This window comes from Ursus americanus, chromosome 14, assembly GCF_024610735.1.
Source record: "Ursus americanus isolate L20-20 chromosome 14, mUrsAme1.1.p, whole genome shotgun sequence".
Classification (NCBI taxonomy): domain Eukaryota; kingdom Metazoa; phylum Chordata; class Mammalia; order Carnivora; family Ursidae; genus Ursus; species Ursus americanus.
The window spans coordinates 40,697,463-40,713,568 of NC_142140.1; the positions used below are offsets into that span (position 1 = coordinate 40,697,463).

General features: G+C 50.8%; 1 protein-coding gene across 2 annotated transcripts; it reads left to right on the forward strand.

Moving 5' to 3' along the window:
* Positions 1-466: 466 nt before the first annotated feature.
* Positions 467-11,839, forward strand: ELP6 (elongator acetyltransferase complex subunit 6). Of its 2 annotated transcripts, none has more exons than XM_045778700.2 (7): positions 467-618; positions 2,423-2,501; positions 3,799-3,920; positions 6,377-6,495; positions 7,901-8,102; positions 10,161-10,307; positions 11,419-11,839. In XM_045778700.2, exons 1-7 carry the CDS (start codon positions 565-567, stop codon positions 11,545-11,547), a joined length of 852 nt encoding a protein of 283 aa, XP_045634656.1. In that variant the 5' UTR covers positions 467-564; the 3' UTR covers positions 11,548-11,839. The 2 variants fall into 2 exon arrangements, with proteins under 2 accessions (XP_045634656.1, XP_045634657.1); XM_045778701.2 differs by having other exon boundaries at positions 3,799-3,869.
* The last annotated feature ends 4,267 nt before the right edge of the window (positions 11,840-16,106 follow it).

Consider the following 16,106-nt stretch of genomic DNA (forward strand, 5'->3'; position numbering starts at 1 on the left):
TCCTAGTGAGCCTACCCCTACCCCACAGTTACTCCCCTAGCCAGCTTTTGCTTTTTTCCAAGAACTTTTCCATATACAATTCCGCGTTTATTACGTTTGTTTTCCGCTTTGCGAGAAAGGGGGGGGGGGTGTCCTCACTCATCTCGCTCCCTACGTAGCCCGAGTTTGGAAACCAGGGGGACACACGGCAGGAGCTCGACAGGCACGTGTGGAGGGGCGGACTATACTGCCCCGACGCCCGGGGCTGGGGAGAGAGCGAGGCCAAGGGGAGGCGGAAGAGACGCGTCGCGCGGGGCTTCGGCCGAAGCCTCGGCGCGCCGCAATCAAGAAGGAACCGCAAGACCAGCACCCGCCACTACCCCCGCCGGATGCGCGTCCTCGCGCGTGCGCCGGCAGTGGCCCGGATCCAGGCGCCCGCCTGATTGGCTGCGGCGGCGCCTGGACCCGGCGTTGCGCGTGCGCAGTCCCCCCGCGCGAACCCGAGTGGTGTGCTGCTCTTCGGTTTCCGTCGTCCCCGCCGCATCCCCAACTCCCGGTCCGGTACGCTCGTGCCCGGAGCTCAGAATGTTCCCGGAACTCAATAACCTTCTCAACACCACCCCTGACCGGGCGGAGCAGGTAAGACGCCGTGCGGTGAGAAGAGGGCGGGTCCCGGAGCGTGGCGGAAGACCGCACCCCCGGATGAAGCGCACGCGGATCCTTGGGAAAGACGCGACGTCCGCGGGCACGGGGGCGCCTGGGAGTTGTAGTCCGGGGAGGGCCGACCCGCGAACTGGGCTGGGCGCCGGCGCTTACGGAAGGTGGGCGTCTTCTCAAAGGCCGTGTGTTCACTCAAAAGTGCCCAGGAACCTTGGCCGTATATGCATTGTACGTTCACAGACGTGTATCGAGGGGCCCTGTGCGTGCTCAGAGGCCGTTGCCTGAGAGTCGGGAGTTCGATTCTCCACCCTTCCCAGGAGACGTGCTGCTTAACCCTCCTGAGTCTGTCTCTCTGGCCCTGCGGCACTGTGCAGGTCGCAGTGAACGCGGCTCCACCTCTTCCTCCTCGTGGTCTTGAATGGTGCTCTCCCAAGTTGCTCTCAGCCAGCGTCGGCTTGTATCAAGTCGGCCTTGGGCACAACAGCTCCACCACTTTGTTTTCTCCACCCTCCTTCCCGCACTCCCGGGCATCCCGAAATTTTTCACATTTTAGCCCGGGGGTTACTTCTCCCAGGAACTTAACCTGTTTTATTTTGTAACCTTTGTCTTCCTAAGGAAATGGTAAGCTCCTCCAGGCAGCCAAGACACCATGTGTATCAGTCAGGTCTTTTTTATGAACCCACAGTGTCGGGCAAATTACAGTTTTCAATAGACCCTGTGGGTTTCAGTGGCCCAAGCCTGCAGATGGCACTGGCGACCTTGCTGGTTACTCCTGGCGCCTCCAGAGTGCTCAGCCCAGGGTCAGAGTGGAGGAATGGAGGATCAAAGTGGGCACCAGGAAATAGCCCTGAGGCAACCCTCACGGTCTGATAGTGTGACCTTTCGTAAGTGGGAAAAAAAAAAAAGTCACAACATGGTAGTGTCATGTCTGACACCACTTGATCCCGACCTCCCCTTTCACCGACTGGGAGCTAGAGGTGGCTGGAGCAGGGCAGCCAGCCCCTGTAGAGACCATCTTTAGAGGTCTTTCCAGGACTTTCCATGATCAGAGCTCTGCCTGAAGCAGTGTCCTGGGCTATTGGGATGAGAGCTTTGTTAATGCAGGTCTCTGTCGACTACTACTTCTTCCCTCTCCCCCACCCTATTGGACAGAATTGGTATCAGAATTAAAAATAGGAAGTTGAGGGGCGCCTGGGTGGCACAGTGGTTAGGCGTCTGCCTTCGGCTCAGGGCGTGATCCCGGCGTTCTGGGATCGAGCCCCACATCAGGCTCCTCCGCTGTGAGCCTGCTTCTTCCTCTCCCACTCCCCCTGCTTGTGTTCCCTCTCTCGCTGGCTGTCTCTATCTCTGTCGAATAAATAAATAAAATCTTTAAAAATAAAAAAAATTAAAAATAAATAAAAATAAAAATAGGAAGTTGAGTCAGATTAGTTTTTTGAAGTTCCATTCCAATCTTGGCAGGCTGTGATTTTTGTTAGATTCTGACGGTAAAAGCTGCTTTTGTTCAGGATCTCTTTCTCCCCGGCACTGGTCCCTGAGGTACCAAGGTGAGTGAGGAAAAGGAGACACTTTATTCTGTTTGCCTTGGGAAAGTGGAAGCTGAGATATGCTTGCCCATAATAAGTGACTTAATAGCAATCACTTTAATTGTTGGTTTTTCCATAGTTTTGACTTATTTTCTTCTTTTTGGTAATCCATGTGTATGTGTCTCTGCGTTGTGTGTAGATACTCACCTCCTTCCAGGGAATCTAATTCACCTTTTTGTGTTCCTCTTAACCTGTAGGGGAAACTGACTCTACTCTGTGATGCCAAGACAGACGGCAGCTTCCTTGTGCACCACTTTCTCTCCTTCTACCTCAAAGGTATAGGACTCATTGATGCTGTAGAAAAAGAAACCTAAGGGAAAACGCAATGGGAATAGTATTAACCAACCAGGGCTTTGGTGTTCGGGTAGCCAGATGGCTGTGCCTTAAGTGGCAGGTTATTTGACCGTCTTTTCCCTGCCCATCCATCCCAAAGGGTGGTATGTACTCACTGTATCCATGTCCTATCTTCCCTTCTCCACCTGGTTTAGTTGCTCCTCAGTCCTCGTGTATCTTGAGGTCTTTGGGCCGTGGACCCATTGACACGTTGCCTTGGCAGTAGATGCTTCCTAGAGAACATAGGAAAACTGCAGGGCCGCTGCGACTTATATATAGGAACTAGATTAGAAGAAGAAAACAGCCAAATGCAAAAAAGACTCATTTATCAACTGATTCTCCTTGAGCCCCTGCTGAGCCAGGCCAGGATAGAGGGTGGACCTTTGGCCCTCTTAGTTGTAATAATTCACAGCTTTGAAAGTTGCTTTCTTTTCCAGATAATGTTATTGTCAGCACTGAAAGAGCAAGAGAATCTACAGATAAATTATTAGAGCTAATTATGTTCAGTAAGGTAGCTAGAGCTTCTTTGTGTTCCCTTTATAACTACCTGGACATAAGACCAGTTAAAAAAAAAATCAATTGTGGGGCGCCTGGGTAGCGCAGTCGTTAAGCGTCTGCCTTCGGCTCAGGGCGTGATCCTGGCATCCCACTCCCCTGCTGTGTTCCCTCTCTCGCTGGCTGTCTCTCTGTCAAATAAATAAATAAAATCTTTAAAAAAAAAAAATCAGTTGTATTTCTGTGCACCAACAAACAGAAATATATTATTTTTTTTTTATTTTATTTTTAAGATTTTATTTATTTATATGTCAGAGAGCACACATGAGCACAAGCAGGGGGAGCAGCAGGCAGAGGGAGAAGCAGGCTCCCTGCTGAGCAAGAAGCCCGACATGGAACTCAATCCCAGGACCCTGGGATCATGACCTGAGCCGAAGGCAGACGCCTAACCGACTGAGCCACCCAGGTGTCCCAAAATATTATTTTCTAAAAACCACAGTTTATTTACAATAGAACAAAATAAGGTACCAAGTAATACACAGAATAGAAGTACATCTCAGGTTCAGTGAAATAAGATATAATTACATATGAGAAAATGTGCATCTTAGAATCAAATTGGGTATATCAGGTTGCAAGGCCCCTTGTGTCTGTTTAGACCTGTCCCAGTGCTTTTGTTTCCAGAAGTATGAACTATATGAGACTCATTATAAAACTTCACTAAAAATCTGTTTGTTTTGTTTTCTAGCTAATTGCAAAGTCTGCTTTGTGGCACTCATCCAGTCCTTCAGTCACTACAATATCGTGGGACAGAAGTTGGTAAATATCGTAGAGCTCCGAGGTGCGGTCCCGAGTACGTGGGTCACGCAGGTGTGAGTGGGGCCGAGGCTGGGCTCCCCTGTGTGGGTTGTAGAGAACTTAGCAAGAGAGTGACTGAGGAAATCATGGCGGGGGGGTGAACCCCTTATCTAAAGGGCTAAGGCAGCATCTCTACCTGTCTTATTAATTTAGAGTTTATAGAACCACGTCTGTTGTTAGTTAATCAAATGCGGCTCCTCTGACTCTGGACCAGTTAAGATTTTCTCCTTCTTAGTGTGGGCTTTAATCTTAGTCCTGCTGAGTTGGCGATCACAGCTTGGTCTACCACCAAGTTGAGTGCCTCCTACTGTCTCCCTAAGTTTAGGGCTTAGAACCCAAATGTGGGGAAAGGTGGTTTTGTCACCTGCTCATTACCTCATCTTGGCCGCACTTCATTTTGTCAGATGCGGGCAGGCAAGAATAAGATGGCCAAGAGGCTGGTGACCCTTCTGGCATAGCCTAGGCCATCACTCATGACCTGTGACCAGGGGGGCTAACTGTTTTGGGGTTTTTTTGTTTTTGTTTTTGTTTTTTTGGTCTTGTTTTGTTTTGTGTTTAATAGGCCAGCCTTAGGGAGGGAAAGAAGCAGGCCACCCATTACCAGTGATCATTGAAATGCCAGTCTTCCTACTGGGCCACGTCACTGCCCGATGTCACTCTGATGAGGAGAGGATGAGAAGAGGGTAGACTCTTTCCCATCCTCTGCAGAGAAGGAGGAAGTTCCTGTGTTAGAGATCAGAGCATGAGCTCAGGGAGAGCAGTCACGTTAAGAACACGTTACGTCCCACGTCTGTGAAGCATGTCTCTGTGACCCTAGCATCTGTGTTTCTGGATGAGAAGTCTGTGTACGCTCATGTCCAGATTGGCTGCGTGTTCTGTTACCTTTGACTCAGCAACCACACAGCAGCACAGCAGGGATGGGGTGCACGGCCCTGGGCACACGAAGGACTCGAGCGTGAGCCTGCACACTCGGTGTGTTTCTGAGCTGCCAGGAGTGGAATGGTAATGAGCAAGAGCAAAGGTGGTGAACAGGAGTCTTTCTGTCCGCCAGGGGTGACTGTGGAGCTAGTGGTCGTGCACGGGGGGGACACTGGGGTGTGATTGAGCAACTGAGACTTGGTCTAGGGGCATGAGGAGTCTCAGGAGTTCCATGTGGCCTGTTTCTGCACAGATAGAGCAGCGGGTTGCATATTTAGATTGTATCCATCTCTGGGTGTTTGTCGAAATGCAGATTCTTGGGCCCTGCCCGCAAAGCTCCTGATTCTGGAGGTCTGGAGTGGCGCTCAAGGATCTGCCTTTTAATCAGGTGACTCCAGAGCTGCTTAAATCGAGTAGGTCACGAAGAGCCATATTAAAAAGGTCTGGTCTCGGGGCACCTGGCTGGCTCAGTCCAGAGAGCATGCAACTCTTGATCTTGGGGTCGTGAGTTTGAGCCCCACATTGGGGGTACAGATTATTTTAAAAAATAAACAAATAAACTTAAAAAAAGAAATCTGGTCCAGAGCAGGGGTTGACCCATTTGTTTATGAATCATGTGTGGCTGCTGTCACTCTACAGAGTTGAGTCGCTACAGCGTAGACGGCGTGGCCTGAAAGCCTGTCTTGCCCTTCACAGAGAAGCTTTGCCCACCTCCGAACTAGTGCATCAGGAGTGCATGGTGCCCTAGCTCCCGTGGGAAGAGGGAAGAGAAGGAGAACCTGCTGGTGATGAGATCTTCCTGTATCGTAGCAGCCTGGCAGTTATGACCTATGAGCTATGTTACCGAAAGCCAAGGAGCAGCCATGAGGTCCCATGCCATTGAGGCGCACCCGAGGGGTTTGTGAAACTCAAAGCCCACATCTGGCCCTTTCTTCTGCAGCCAGCATTTTTCTGACCTGGTCATCCTCCCACCATTTTATTGTCATTATTATCATTTCTAAATGTGCTTAACTTTGTAAATACATACATTTAAAAAGTTCATGATAAGAAAAAAGTTTATGATACATTTTTTTTTAAGATTTTATTTATTTATTTGACAGAGAGAGAAACAGCCAGCTAGAGAGGGAACACAAGCAGGGGGAGTGGGAGAGGAAGAAGCAGGCTCCCAGCAGAGGAGCCCGATGTGGGGCTCGATCCCAGAACGCCAGGATCACGCCCTGAGCTGAAGGCAGACGCTTAACGACTGCGCCACCCAGGTGCCCCTATGATACACTTTCTGATACTATTCCAAATTAAAACCCAAGTATTGAGCCGTCATGAAAATGAACATGTGAGCAAAACGTCAGTTTTTTACCAAGTGACAAATATCAAGGCACACCTGGGCACAGTGGAGATTGTGGGTTGGGAGCACCCAGTGGAAAGAAGGCATGGGCCCCATCCGGAGGTGGACAGGTGCACATTTGCAGAGTGTGCCCTGTACCCTTTTGTGAGCTGGAGTCTGGGGTGTCTTCCCCTGCAAGGCACCGTGATTCACTCTACCCTATGTTTAGGGTGTCAGCCTGACTGCGGCCCGGGAATGTGGGCAGCTTGTGTTCCTCGAGGGACTTAAGTCTTCGGTGGATGTCTTCTTCCGAGCTCAGGCGGCGCCACACCCCCTGCAGTTCCTCAGGTCGGTCAGCCTGCAGCCCCGCCCAGAAGTACCCACCGGGTGGGGGGGCCCAGACCAGGCTCGCCCTGTGATTCCTTCTCCCTGGCGTGTGGCATGTGGGGGGACAGAGCTGGCTTTAGGCGGCAGACGCTTCCCTGGTGCTGCGGCTTCAACAGAAAGCCCTTGGCTCTTCTCATGGGCCAGAGGGTGTATGGCTGACCCAAAAGCTGCAGAAAGCATTATTTGCTGGGACTATGGCAGAACACTATGTTTTTTCCAACCCTGGCTCAGAGCCCTAGCACACACCTTTATTCTGTTTTTGGCTCGATACAGGGCTCAGCGAAGTATGGCCCGTGGGCCAGCTCCCTGTATTTGTAAATAAAGTTTTAGCTGCATTCATTTGTTCGCATACTGTCCCTGGCTCTTTTGCAGTGCAACAGCAGAGTTGAGTCGTTGAGACGGAGACCACAAGCCTAAAATAGTACTGTTGCCCTTTAAGAAAAAGTCCGTTGACCCTGCATTTGCTATTCTGAGCTTGGCTTTCCTGTTTCTTGTCCTTTATGAGTGTCAGCCACAAACATAGGTCTGTGCAGACTCCCCACCTGGCTGCTGTTCTTCCGCTGCCACAAAAGAGTCCAAACAGGATCCCTCCCCGCCATCCCCTTTCTCAGACCCAGCCTTACGCAGGGCCCGGAAGGCAGCGTGGAGTCAGAAGGCCCCACGCCCTGACCCTGCGTGTGTGATCTCGCACACAGCCTTTACCGCCTCTGAACCGGGGTGTCTTCATCTGAATGACGGGCCTGGTTACACCCCCTGCCCTGGGTGTGGGAAGTTGTTGTCCTTGCCGTTAGCGGGCTCGGACCTGGAGCGTGGGCAGGTGCCGAGGCCCTGTGCTCTGCTGTGTTTTGAGCCTCTGTTGCTGGGGGGTGACCGCCAAGGGTAGTCATTGGGGCGGCTTAGGGAGCTGGGCCAACTTGTTCAGAAACAGGTGGAATTGGTTAGGTGCGCAAACAGCCCTTAGACCTTGGTCCCTCACCGCTAGGTCACCCGAACTGCTCTTTAGCTTTTTATCCCCATGATGACCTCCGGGAAGGCTTCTCCTGCCCACTCCAGACTGATCTTCCGATGCCTTAAGCTCTTAGGTGGAGGGGCTGTGTGGTGTCTCTTGAGGGGCCAGGAGGCTGTTTGTTTTGTGTCCCCTAGTTTCTAGCACAGTGCTCTGTACCTCCCAGGCCTCAAGGAATGTTGGAAGTACAGCTTGCTCATGTACACATTTTCTTTCCAACCCGATCAGGAACCCCTTAGGCGAAGGCCTGTGATCCAGTTCTTTGCCTCCTCCCCAGCCCTTTCCCGTGGCGCTGCTCGGTCCCAGATAAACATTTATAGAGAGAGTCACCTCTCTGGTGACCCTTGCTTGATGTTCCAGGGAGGCCGATGCTGGGAACCTGCAGCCCCTGTACGAGTTTGTGCGAGAGGCTCTGAAGCCCGTGGGTGATGGACAGGCCGCATGGAGGTGCCCGGTGCTGCTGGTGGACGACCTCAGCGTGCTGCTGAGCCTGGGCCTGGGGGCGGTGGCTGTGTTGGACTTCGTCCACTACTGCAGAGTCGCCGTGTGCTGGGAGCGAAAGGTACTGATGGGCCTGCTCTCCGCGCTCCTGCCTGTGACCTCCGTGGGCCGACGGGTCGACACCTCCCTTGCTTGCAGTGGCCTTTCTTGTGTATTTGCCTGGGGGTTTGGCTTTACTGCTTGCCACTGCTTGCCACTGCCAAAAAAGGCCTCAAAATGAAAAGGTTGACCGGTACTGTCTTGGCTGTGGCCGGTCGTGTGTGGTACTGCAGCAGTCCCAGCTCTGGCACACATTGCCTCGTGTCCTGGGACAAGGCATTAACGCTCTGCGGGGGCTTTGAAGATCAGCTGAGACAAACCGCTGTAAAAAATTGTAAGACGCAAGACAAGTATAGGACGTAACCGTTCCCGTCAAATGATGAGGCAGAAATGGGGATTTTGCCAAAACAGAGAGTTAAACAATGGGAGTAGACCCGCCTATAAAATAGGGATGGCTCTGGTGCCTGCCTCACAGGATCCCAGCAGCGAGAGTTTAGTGACCCGAAGCTTGCAGCACGCCCACACAGCGTCTGGCCCACGGCAGCCGCCCCGCAGCGTGTGGTCAGGCCGGGGTGCTGGGCAGCGGTTGGGGTGAGCTCCTGGCGTCAGCCGGGGCTGCGTGTACCCAGCAGGGCACGTTGAGCACCTCCTGTGTGCCAGGGCCTGCCTGGCTGGGTTCGGGGGAGCTCCGGAGGCTGCGGGGCTTCAGTCCCAGGGCAACGCGGAGAGCAGGGGAGGAGGAGGGAACAGAGCGGGTGCAGAGGGCGCAATCGGTGACACCAAAGCAGGCACACCGCCCATGGCGTAGCTTGCTCTGTGGCCCAATGCCACCCTCGTTTTGTACAAATACCTCTTTTAGTTGAAAGAGTAAAACTTGGGAATAGTTGAAGAAAGAAAGAATAAATAGCACAGAGTACTCGAGCAAGCAGTGAGTACTCGAGCAAGCAGTGAGTACTCGAGCAAGCAGTGAGTACTCGAGCAAACAGTGAGTACTTGAGCAAGCAGTGAGTACTCGAGCAAACAGTGAGTACTCGAGCAAGCAGTGAGTACTCGAGCAAGCAGTGAGTACTCGAGCAAGCAGTGAGTACTCGAGCAAGCAGTGAGTACTCGAGCAAACAGTGAGTACCCGAGCAAACAGTAATGTCTCTCTCCCGGTGTGGGTATTGTTCCAGAGAGTCTGCGCAGTTGTGAACATGTTTCACGGGTGTGTCTCTGCATGTTTCTTCACGTCGCTGGTCACCTGCCGTGCCCTTTCACAGCACACTTGTATCTTGGTGTCCATTGCCAGGAACAGAACACTCGGGTCTGCCTCATTTTTTTTTTTTTTTAAAGATTTTATTTATTTATCTGACCGAGACAGCCAGCTAGAGAGGGAGCACAAGCAGGGGGAGTGGGAGAGGAAGAAGCAGGCTTCCAGCAGAGGAGCCTGATGTGGGGCTCGATCCCATAACGCCGGGATCACGCCCTGAGCCGAAGGCAGACACTTAACGACTGCGCCACCCAGGCGCCCCCTGCCTCATTCTTTTTAACAACTGGACAGTATACCTCTGAAAGGACTTACTGTTCAGGGTCTCCCCCTCAGCGCGTCGACCTCCCCCTCCGGTTCCTGTTGGCTAAGTCCTGCTTGCCCTTCTGACTCTGCTCATGGTGTCCATCTCCTGACCCTCTCCGCTGGGCCCAACAGGATGCCTCTTCCCTGTGCCCCCCGCGTCCCCCTTCTCCTGGCCTGTGTCCCGTGTTGTCTGCAGGGCCCATACCACTCCCCTCTTATCTCCATTGCGGGGTCTGGCACGTGCTGAGCACTCAGGAAGAGCAGGAGCCTGGCAGAAAGGCGGCCCTTTTTTGCTAACGTGGAGGCTGAGCTGAGCTCGGTTTACGAGGGACTGAGCTGGCAGGATAGGTTCAATGTGCCGGCGAGGCTGGAATTCGGGTCTTGGAGCGCAGGCAAGGGTCCTTCCGAGCAGCAGCGTGGAGGCTGAGCGGGGTGAAGACGTGCAGGGGATTGGAGGCACTGAGAGCCCGGCGCTCCCTGATGGCGCTGCCTGGGGGAGCAGGCTCTCATCTGGACTCTCTGTTGCAGGGAAACATTGTGGCCCTGGTACACGACAGTGGAGACACCGAGGACGAGGAGAATGACATCCTCTTGAACGGCCTTAGTCACCAGAGCCACCTGATCCTGCGGGCCGAGGGCCTGGCTACGGGCTTTTGCAGGGACGTGCATGGACAGGTGCGCAGGGGCTCACGGGGCACCAGCTGCTGCCTCTGCACCTGAGCCGGGACCGGACGTGGGATAGAGTCGGGCCCTAGGGGTTGTCTGGTTGGGGGTGTTCCTTCGGGTGCAAGAGAAACCTCAGGAGTTGTGTGAATACAAGACAGAGTCCGTTCCGGGGGGGCTAGCCTCACGCACAGTGCATGTTTTCCATGGCGGTCCCTTTGTGACCGAAGTGGAACTTCCTAAAAAGGAGACCGCCACCTGGAGCAGAACGCAGGGGCCCTGCTGCCAGACAGAGACCACAGCAGGCTTTGTCTACTCAGGTCAATGCTGCTCTTTTTAAAGTACAATCCAGGGGGGACCATACCCATGGCTGGGGTCGCTGCTGCCCCCACTGCTGTCTCTGACCAGAATGTTTGAGAACTCGGGCAGAAACTGAGAGTCCTGCCTTGGGAGGGAGGTCAGGTTCTACCCCCTCCCAACGGGCTGCCATGGTTCTCTGCCTTCTGGAACTTCTCTTTTGGAATAACCCCCAAAGCCCCGACCACGGCTTCTGGGTTAACTAACCTTGACCACTCTTGACCCCTTAGCATGGGGGGGAGTTTTGGCTCAGAATCAGAAAAGAAAACGAATGGGCAAGCCCAAAGATGCTGTGTTGGTGGAGCCTGTGTGCACAGCGTGGGGAGAGGGTTCAGAGAGGGTTCTCTGAGGCCAGTCCCCCAGAGCATTCTAGCGTGCCTTTGAGAGCGTGCATTGAGACATCATGAGAATAAACCTCTAGCGTTCCCGATCGGAATGTACGGACTCTCATGAGTTGATCTTCCAAAGCAGTGTGGCCAAGAAAACCACGCATAGAAGAAAGACCGAATTACATCAGTGGTTTTTCCCTGGTTGGCTGTTTCTCTTTTTCTTTCTCTTACACATTTCCTGTAACGAGCAGATATCACGCCTATAATGAAGGGGAAACCTCTAGTTTTAGTTCGCTGGTTGTACGCTTTCTTTCCGAAGTGGGTCGCGTGGCTTCATGGCACGTGACTGGCTCCTCCTCGAGGCCCCGGTCGCGGGTCGTGGAGGAGGCGGGCACTTGGGGGCTGCTTCTCTGTCATTCTTCTCCTTGTCCCTGTAGCTGAGGGTCCTCTGGCGGACACCATCGCAGCCCGCGGCCCAGCGGGACCGGAGCCTCACTTACCAGTACAAGATACAGGACAAGAGCGTGTCCTTTTTTGCTAAAGGAATGTCCCCGGCTGTTCTGTGACCTGATTGAGGAGCCCATGTCATGACCTTGGACTGTCTTCAGATGTGAACGATGAAGCGACGGGTCAGAATGGGCCTGCACACGTTTGAAGTGGCATTTCAGCCTGGGCCGGCAGCCCCACCGTGGTGCGGGGCAGGGGAATGGGGCTGTGACAGCACGCCCTAGATCCCCCGGGCCCCGTTCAGAAGGCACAGAAGGAAGAGCAACCCGGCCTCTGCGGAGAGAGACGCTGCATGTTGAAACCAGGGAAAGTGGTCCCGGGAGCCTTTCATTAAACACGCTTTAGCCTCAACTGCCCACTTTTGGTCGTTGTGCCTTTCGGAGCCAGAGTGGGTATGAACGTGCCAGCTAGGAGACAGTCCCGGGTGGCAGGCACCCGAGGGACGCCGTGGGTAATCATGGCTGGCGTGAGGAGAGGCCCCGTGTCGTGGCTTCCTCGGGATGGACTGTCTCATTTAATTTTCACCTGCGTCCCGCAGAGGTATCTGCCCTTCAGTCCAGTAAGAAAACTGGCTTAAAGAGGTTGGGCAGCGCGCTCACGGCTGGAGAGCAGGCTGGCGGCCGCGGAGCCTGACTCTCAAGCCTGCCTTGCCGACCGAGCCTCCCAGAGGCCAGGGGCAGGCTCCCCACTCAGTCCACAGCTTCCCTTCCCCCTGGTTCTGGGGTCCCTGGCACGTGAGGCCTGCTGGCGTGGTGAGAGGGGTAAGGAATGTTCTTGCAGCCAGGCGGGATGGGGCCTTGGCAAGTTGCTGCCTCAGCTAGAAAGACCAAAGAGGCGAGCTCTTGCCCCGGCGTCCCGTAGATGCCACGCCGAGCCCGTGAGTCAGGATCACCTCGGAGCAGACGCCAAGGGCATTCCTTTAGACTGGGCCCGTTTTTGCTGTACGCAAATTATACCGCAGTGAATTTGATTTTAAAAGTAAATAAAATGAAACAATGACACTGCTCACCTGGGCCTGAGGAAATTTCACATCCCTTGTTTAATTTTAACTTTTCACATTTTTTGGTTTTTGTTAAAAGGAACAATTCATCACTCCTCCCCTCATGTCATACTATTGTGTTGGTTATCCCACTCATAACCAGTAACAGTGGCTGCTTTTCTTCCCCAAATATCGCAGGCCTGATGGAATAGTTGAAAATTATGTGTACAACTTGAGGAAGTGGTTATTGAGGAATCTAATGATTCTTTGATGCATACTCTTCAGTACACAGCTTCATCTGAGCTCCGGTTCTGCATGGGCCCGGCACCACAAAACATGCTTTACATGGTGCGAATGTTGCTATTGTTCCTTCACTTAATTTATAAGTGAGTGCACTACATTTTTTAAATAAGATTTTATTTACTTATTTATTTATTTATTTGAGTGAGAGAGAGGGAGCGCAAGCAGAGGGGAGGGGCAGAGGGAGAGGGAGAAGCAGACTCCCCGCTGAGCAGGGAGCCCAACTCAGGGCTTGATTCCAGGACCCGTAGGTGCCCTACGAATTTTATATACTATACCTTTGGAGGTGGGGGCAAATACTTGCTTCCTTAGAACATTCATTCAGTCACAACGAATATTGAGCACCTTCTGTATGGCAGGCTGCTGTAGGCACTGAGGGTACGACCACGACAAAGCAGGTCCCTGCCTGCAACAAACTGAGAAGTAATCTGTGTAGAATTAGACTGTGTTAAGTGCTATAAATAAAACAGGGAAGGGGCACCTGGCTGGCTCAGTCTGTAGAGCACGTGACTCTTGATCTCAGGGTTGTGAGTTCGAGCCCCCCGTTGGGTGTAGAGATTACTAAAAAAAAAAGTAAAATAAACTTTAAGAAATAAAAAAGCAGGGGAAGGGGCCTATGAAAGTGAGGGAGGATGAAATTTTAGTCTTCTCTCTCAAGTGGAATTTCTGAATGAAAGCATGGTTTGGGGCACCTGGCTGGCTCACTTGGACAGCGTGTGACTTGGCTTCGGGTCCTGAGTTCAAGCCACATGGTGGGCGTGAAGCCTCCTTAATTAAAAAAACAAAACAAAACGTGGGCTGGCCCTCCCGTGGTATCAGATTGTTCTCCAGAATGACGGAGCCGGTTATCACCGATCTGTAAGCTTTTCTCCACCAGCTTTGGATTTAATTTCTCTTTTACTAACTTAATAGCTGCTGAGAGTTGTGTGAAGAAGGACATTTCTTTCATGACTAGGATACGAGTTTCTCTCCGTATTTTCCCATGTGTGGAGAACGTATTCCTCACCCTTAATCACTTCTCAATTAGAATCCGGGGTCAACCTTGTTTTATCCATTCTTTGTAATGTTTTGGAAGGGATTTTATCATTTGTTCATGTATATATTTTTCTACTTTTAAAAAACGTTTTATCTTCAGGAAGATTTGTTTTCCATTCCGATATGCATTCGTTCAAGAAATATTTGTGGACCACCTGTTTTATATAAGGGACCGTTAAGATAAAGACAGTCCTAAAGGCACCTGCCGTGCTCTGATGGGGGGCGAGGGAACAGGCCCTTAAGTAACGCGACACAGGGGAGAAGATGATGAGGGCCATGAAGGCAACTCAAGTAATGGACCGTGGTGGGCTGATGGCCACAGGAAAGAGTGATTATTTCCCCCATCAGTTTTTTTTTTTAAAGATTTTATTTATTTATTTGACAGACAGAGAGACAGCCAGTGAGAGAGGGAACACAGGTGGGGGGAGCAGGAGAGGAAGAAGCAGGCTCCGAGTGGATGAGCCTGATGTGGGGCTCGATCCCAGAGCGCCGGGATCTCGCCCTGAGCCGAAGGCAGACGCTTAACGACTGAGCCACCCAGGCGCCCCTCCCCCATCAGTTTTTTGTTTTTGGTTTGTTGAGGGAGCAGAGAATTAGGGAAGAAGTTATAGAGGCAATACTATTTGAACAAGACCTTGGAATTCTTCCTATTTTGTCTCTGACGGCATCTTAGTTCTTCAGGATTCAGAGGTATTTTCCTTCCTGAATGGAATGAAGGTGCTGTCCTTTGTTGTTGTTTTTTCTAGTTTAAAATAATTTTTAAAATACGCTTCAAATTAACTTATTTAGAATGTGCTACAGTATTGTAATTTGTCTCCGTGCTGATAACTAAATAGCCCAACAGTATTTACTGAAAAGTAGTGATCCTTTCTCGTTATGTAGTTTGGGTTTATTTATATGTAAAGTTCTTAAAATTGAGCTTTCCTGAAATTTGTTTTTAGCAGGTATTGAAAGGTTAGTATATGTCTGCTCTCAAGAGCCTTTATTAAAAGGATATCATGCCCACTTATTTATCCAGATGAATTTCACCAGCACATTATCAAGCTCTGTAAAGTACCCTTCAAGGATTTTTTGCTCTTGTTTTTAAAATTATAGTTGTATAACTTTATTTTAAAAAACGAGTGAAGAAATTAATACCCTCTCATTAAATGTTTTTTATTATTGGAAAAGAAATGATCTGGTTCTGTGGAATTTTTTAGGTTTGTTTTTGTTTTTTAAAGTAGGCTCCACACCTGGCATGGAGCCCAACATGGGGCTTGAACCCATGACCCTGAGATCAAGACCTGAGCTGTGATTAAGAGCTGGATGCCTAACCAACTGAGCCACCCAAGTGCCCCTCATTTTGTGGATTTTTCTATGGTGTCTTTCACGTAGGGATGTAGTTGACTTTTTAAAATGTATAACTTATTCTACAGTTTTTCTTTTTTTTTTTTTTAAGATTTTATTTATTTACTTGACAGAGATAGAGACAGCCAGCGAGAGAGGGAACACAAGCAGGGGGAGTGGGAGAGGAAGAAGCAGGCTCCTAGCGGAGGAGCCCGATGTGGGGCTCGATCCCAGAACTCCGGGATCACACCCTGAGCCGAAGGCAGACGCTTAATCGCTGTGCCACCCAGGCGCCCCTCTACAGTTTTTCTAAACTATTCTAATAATTTTCTAATTGAGATTCCTGAATTTTTAGATATTTTTTCTTGTTTTCCTTTTTTCAGATATTAACATCTGCAAATAATGCCAACCTTGCTGATTTTTCCTTTAAATAGGGAAAAAATTTTAATAGAAGTATAGTTAACTTGCATTTTTAGTTTCAGATGTACAACATAATGATTTGACAGTTACATGCATTATGAAATGCTCACCATCATACAAGTAGTGGTAATTCTCATGCGTCACCATACAAAGTTGTTACACTATTATTGACTAAATTTCTCATGCTGTGCTTGGATCCCTGCGACTTATTTATTTTATAACTGGAAGGTTGTACCTCTTGATCCCCTTCACCTATTTTGCCCATCCTCCTACCCCCCGCCCCCCGGTGACCACCAGTTCTCTGGTTTTATGAATCTGTTTCTGTTTTTATTTTTCATTTTTAGTTTCCACACATAAGTGAGATCATATGGTATTTGTCTTTCTGTGTCTGACTTATTTCACTTAGCATAATACCCTCTAGGTCCATCTGTGTTGTCACCAATGGCAAGAGTTCATTTTTTTAAAATATTTTATTTATTTATTTGACAGAGAGAGAGAGACAGCCAGCGAGAGAGGGAACACAAGCAGGGGGAGTGGGAGAGGAAGAAGCAGGCTCAT

Coding starts and splice junctions, on each gene's coding strand:
- ELP6 (XM_045778700.2), top strand. CDS start 565: ATGTTCCCGGAACTCAATAACCTTCTCAACACCACCCCTGACCGGGCG. Junction 619..2,422: donor CCCCTGACCGGGCGGAGCAG/GTAAGACGCCGT, acceptor CTTAACCTGTAG/GGGAAACTGACTCTACTCTG. Junction 8,103..10,160: donor CCGTGTGCTGGGAGCGAAAG/GTACTGATGGGC, acceptor TCTCTGTTGCAG/GGAAACATTGTGGCCCTGGT.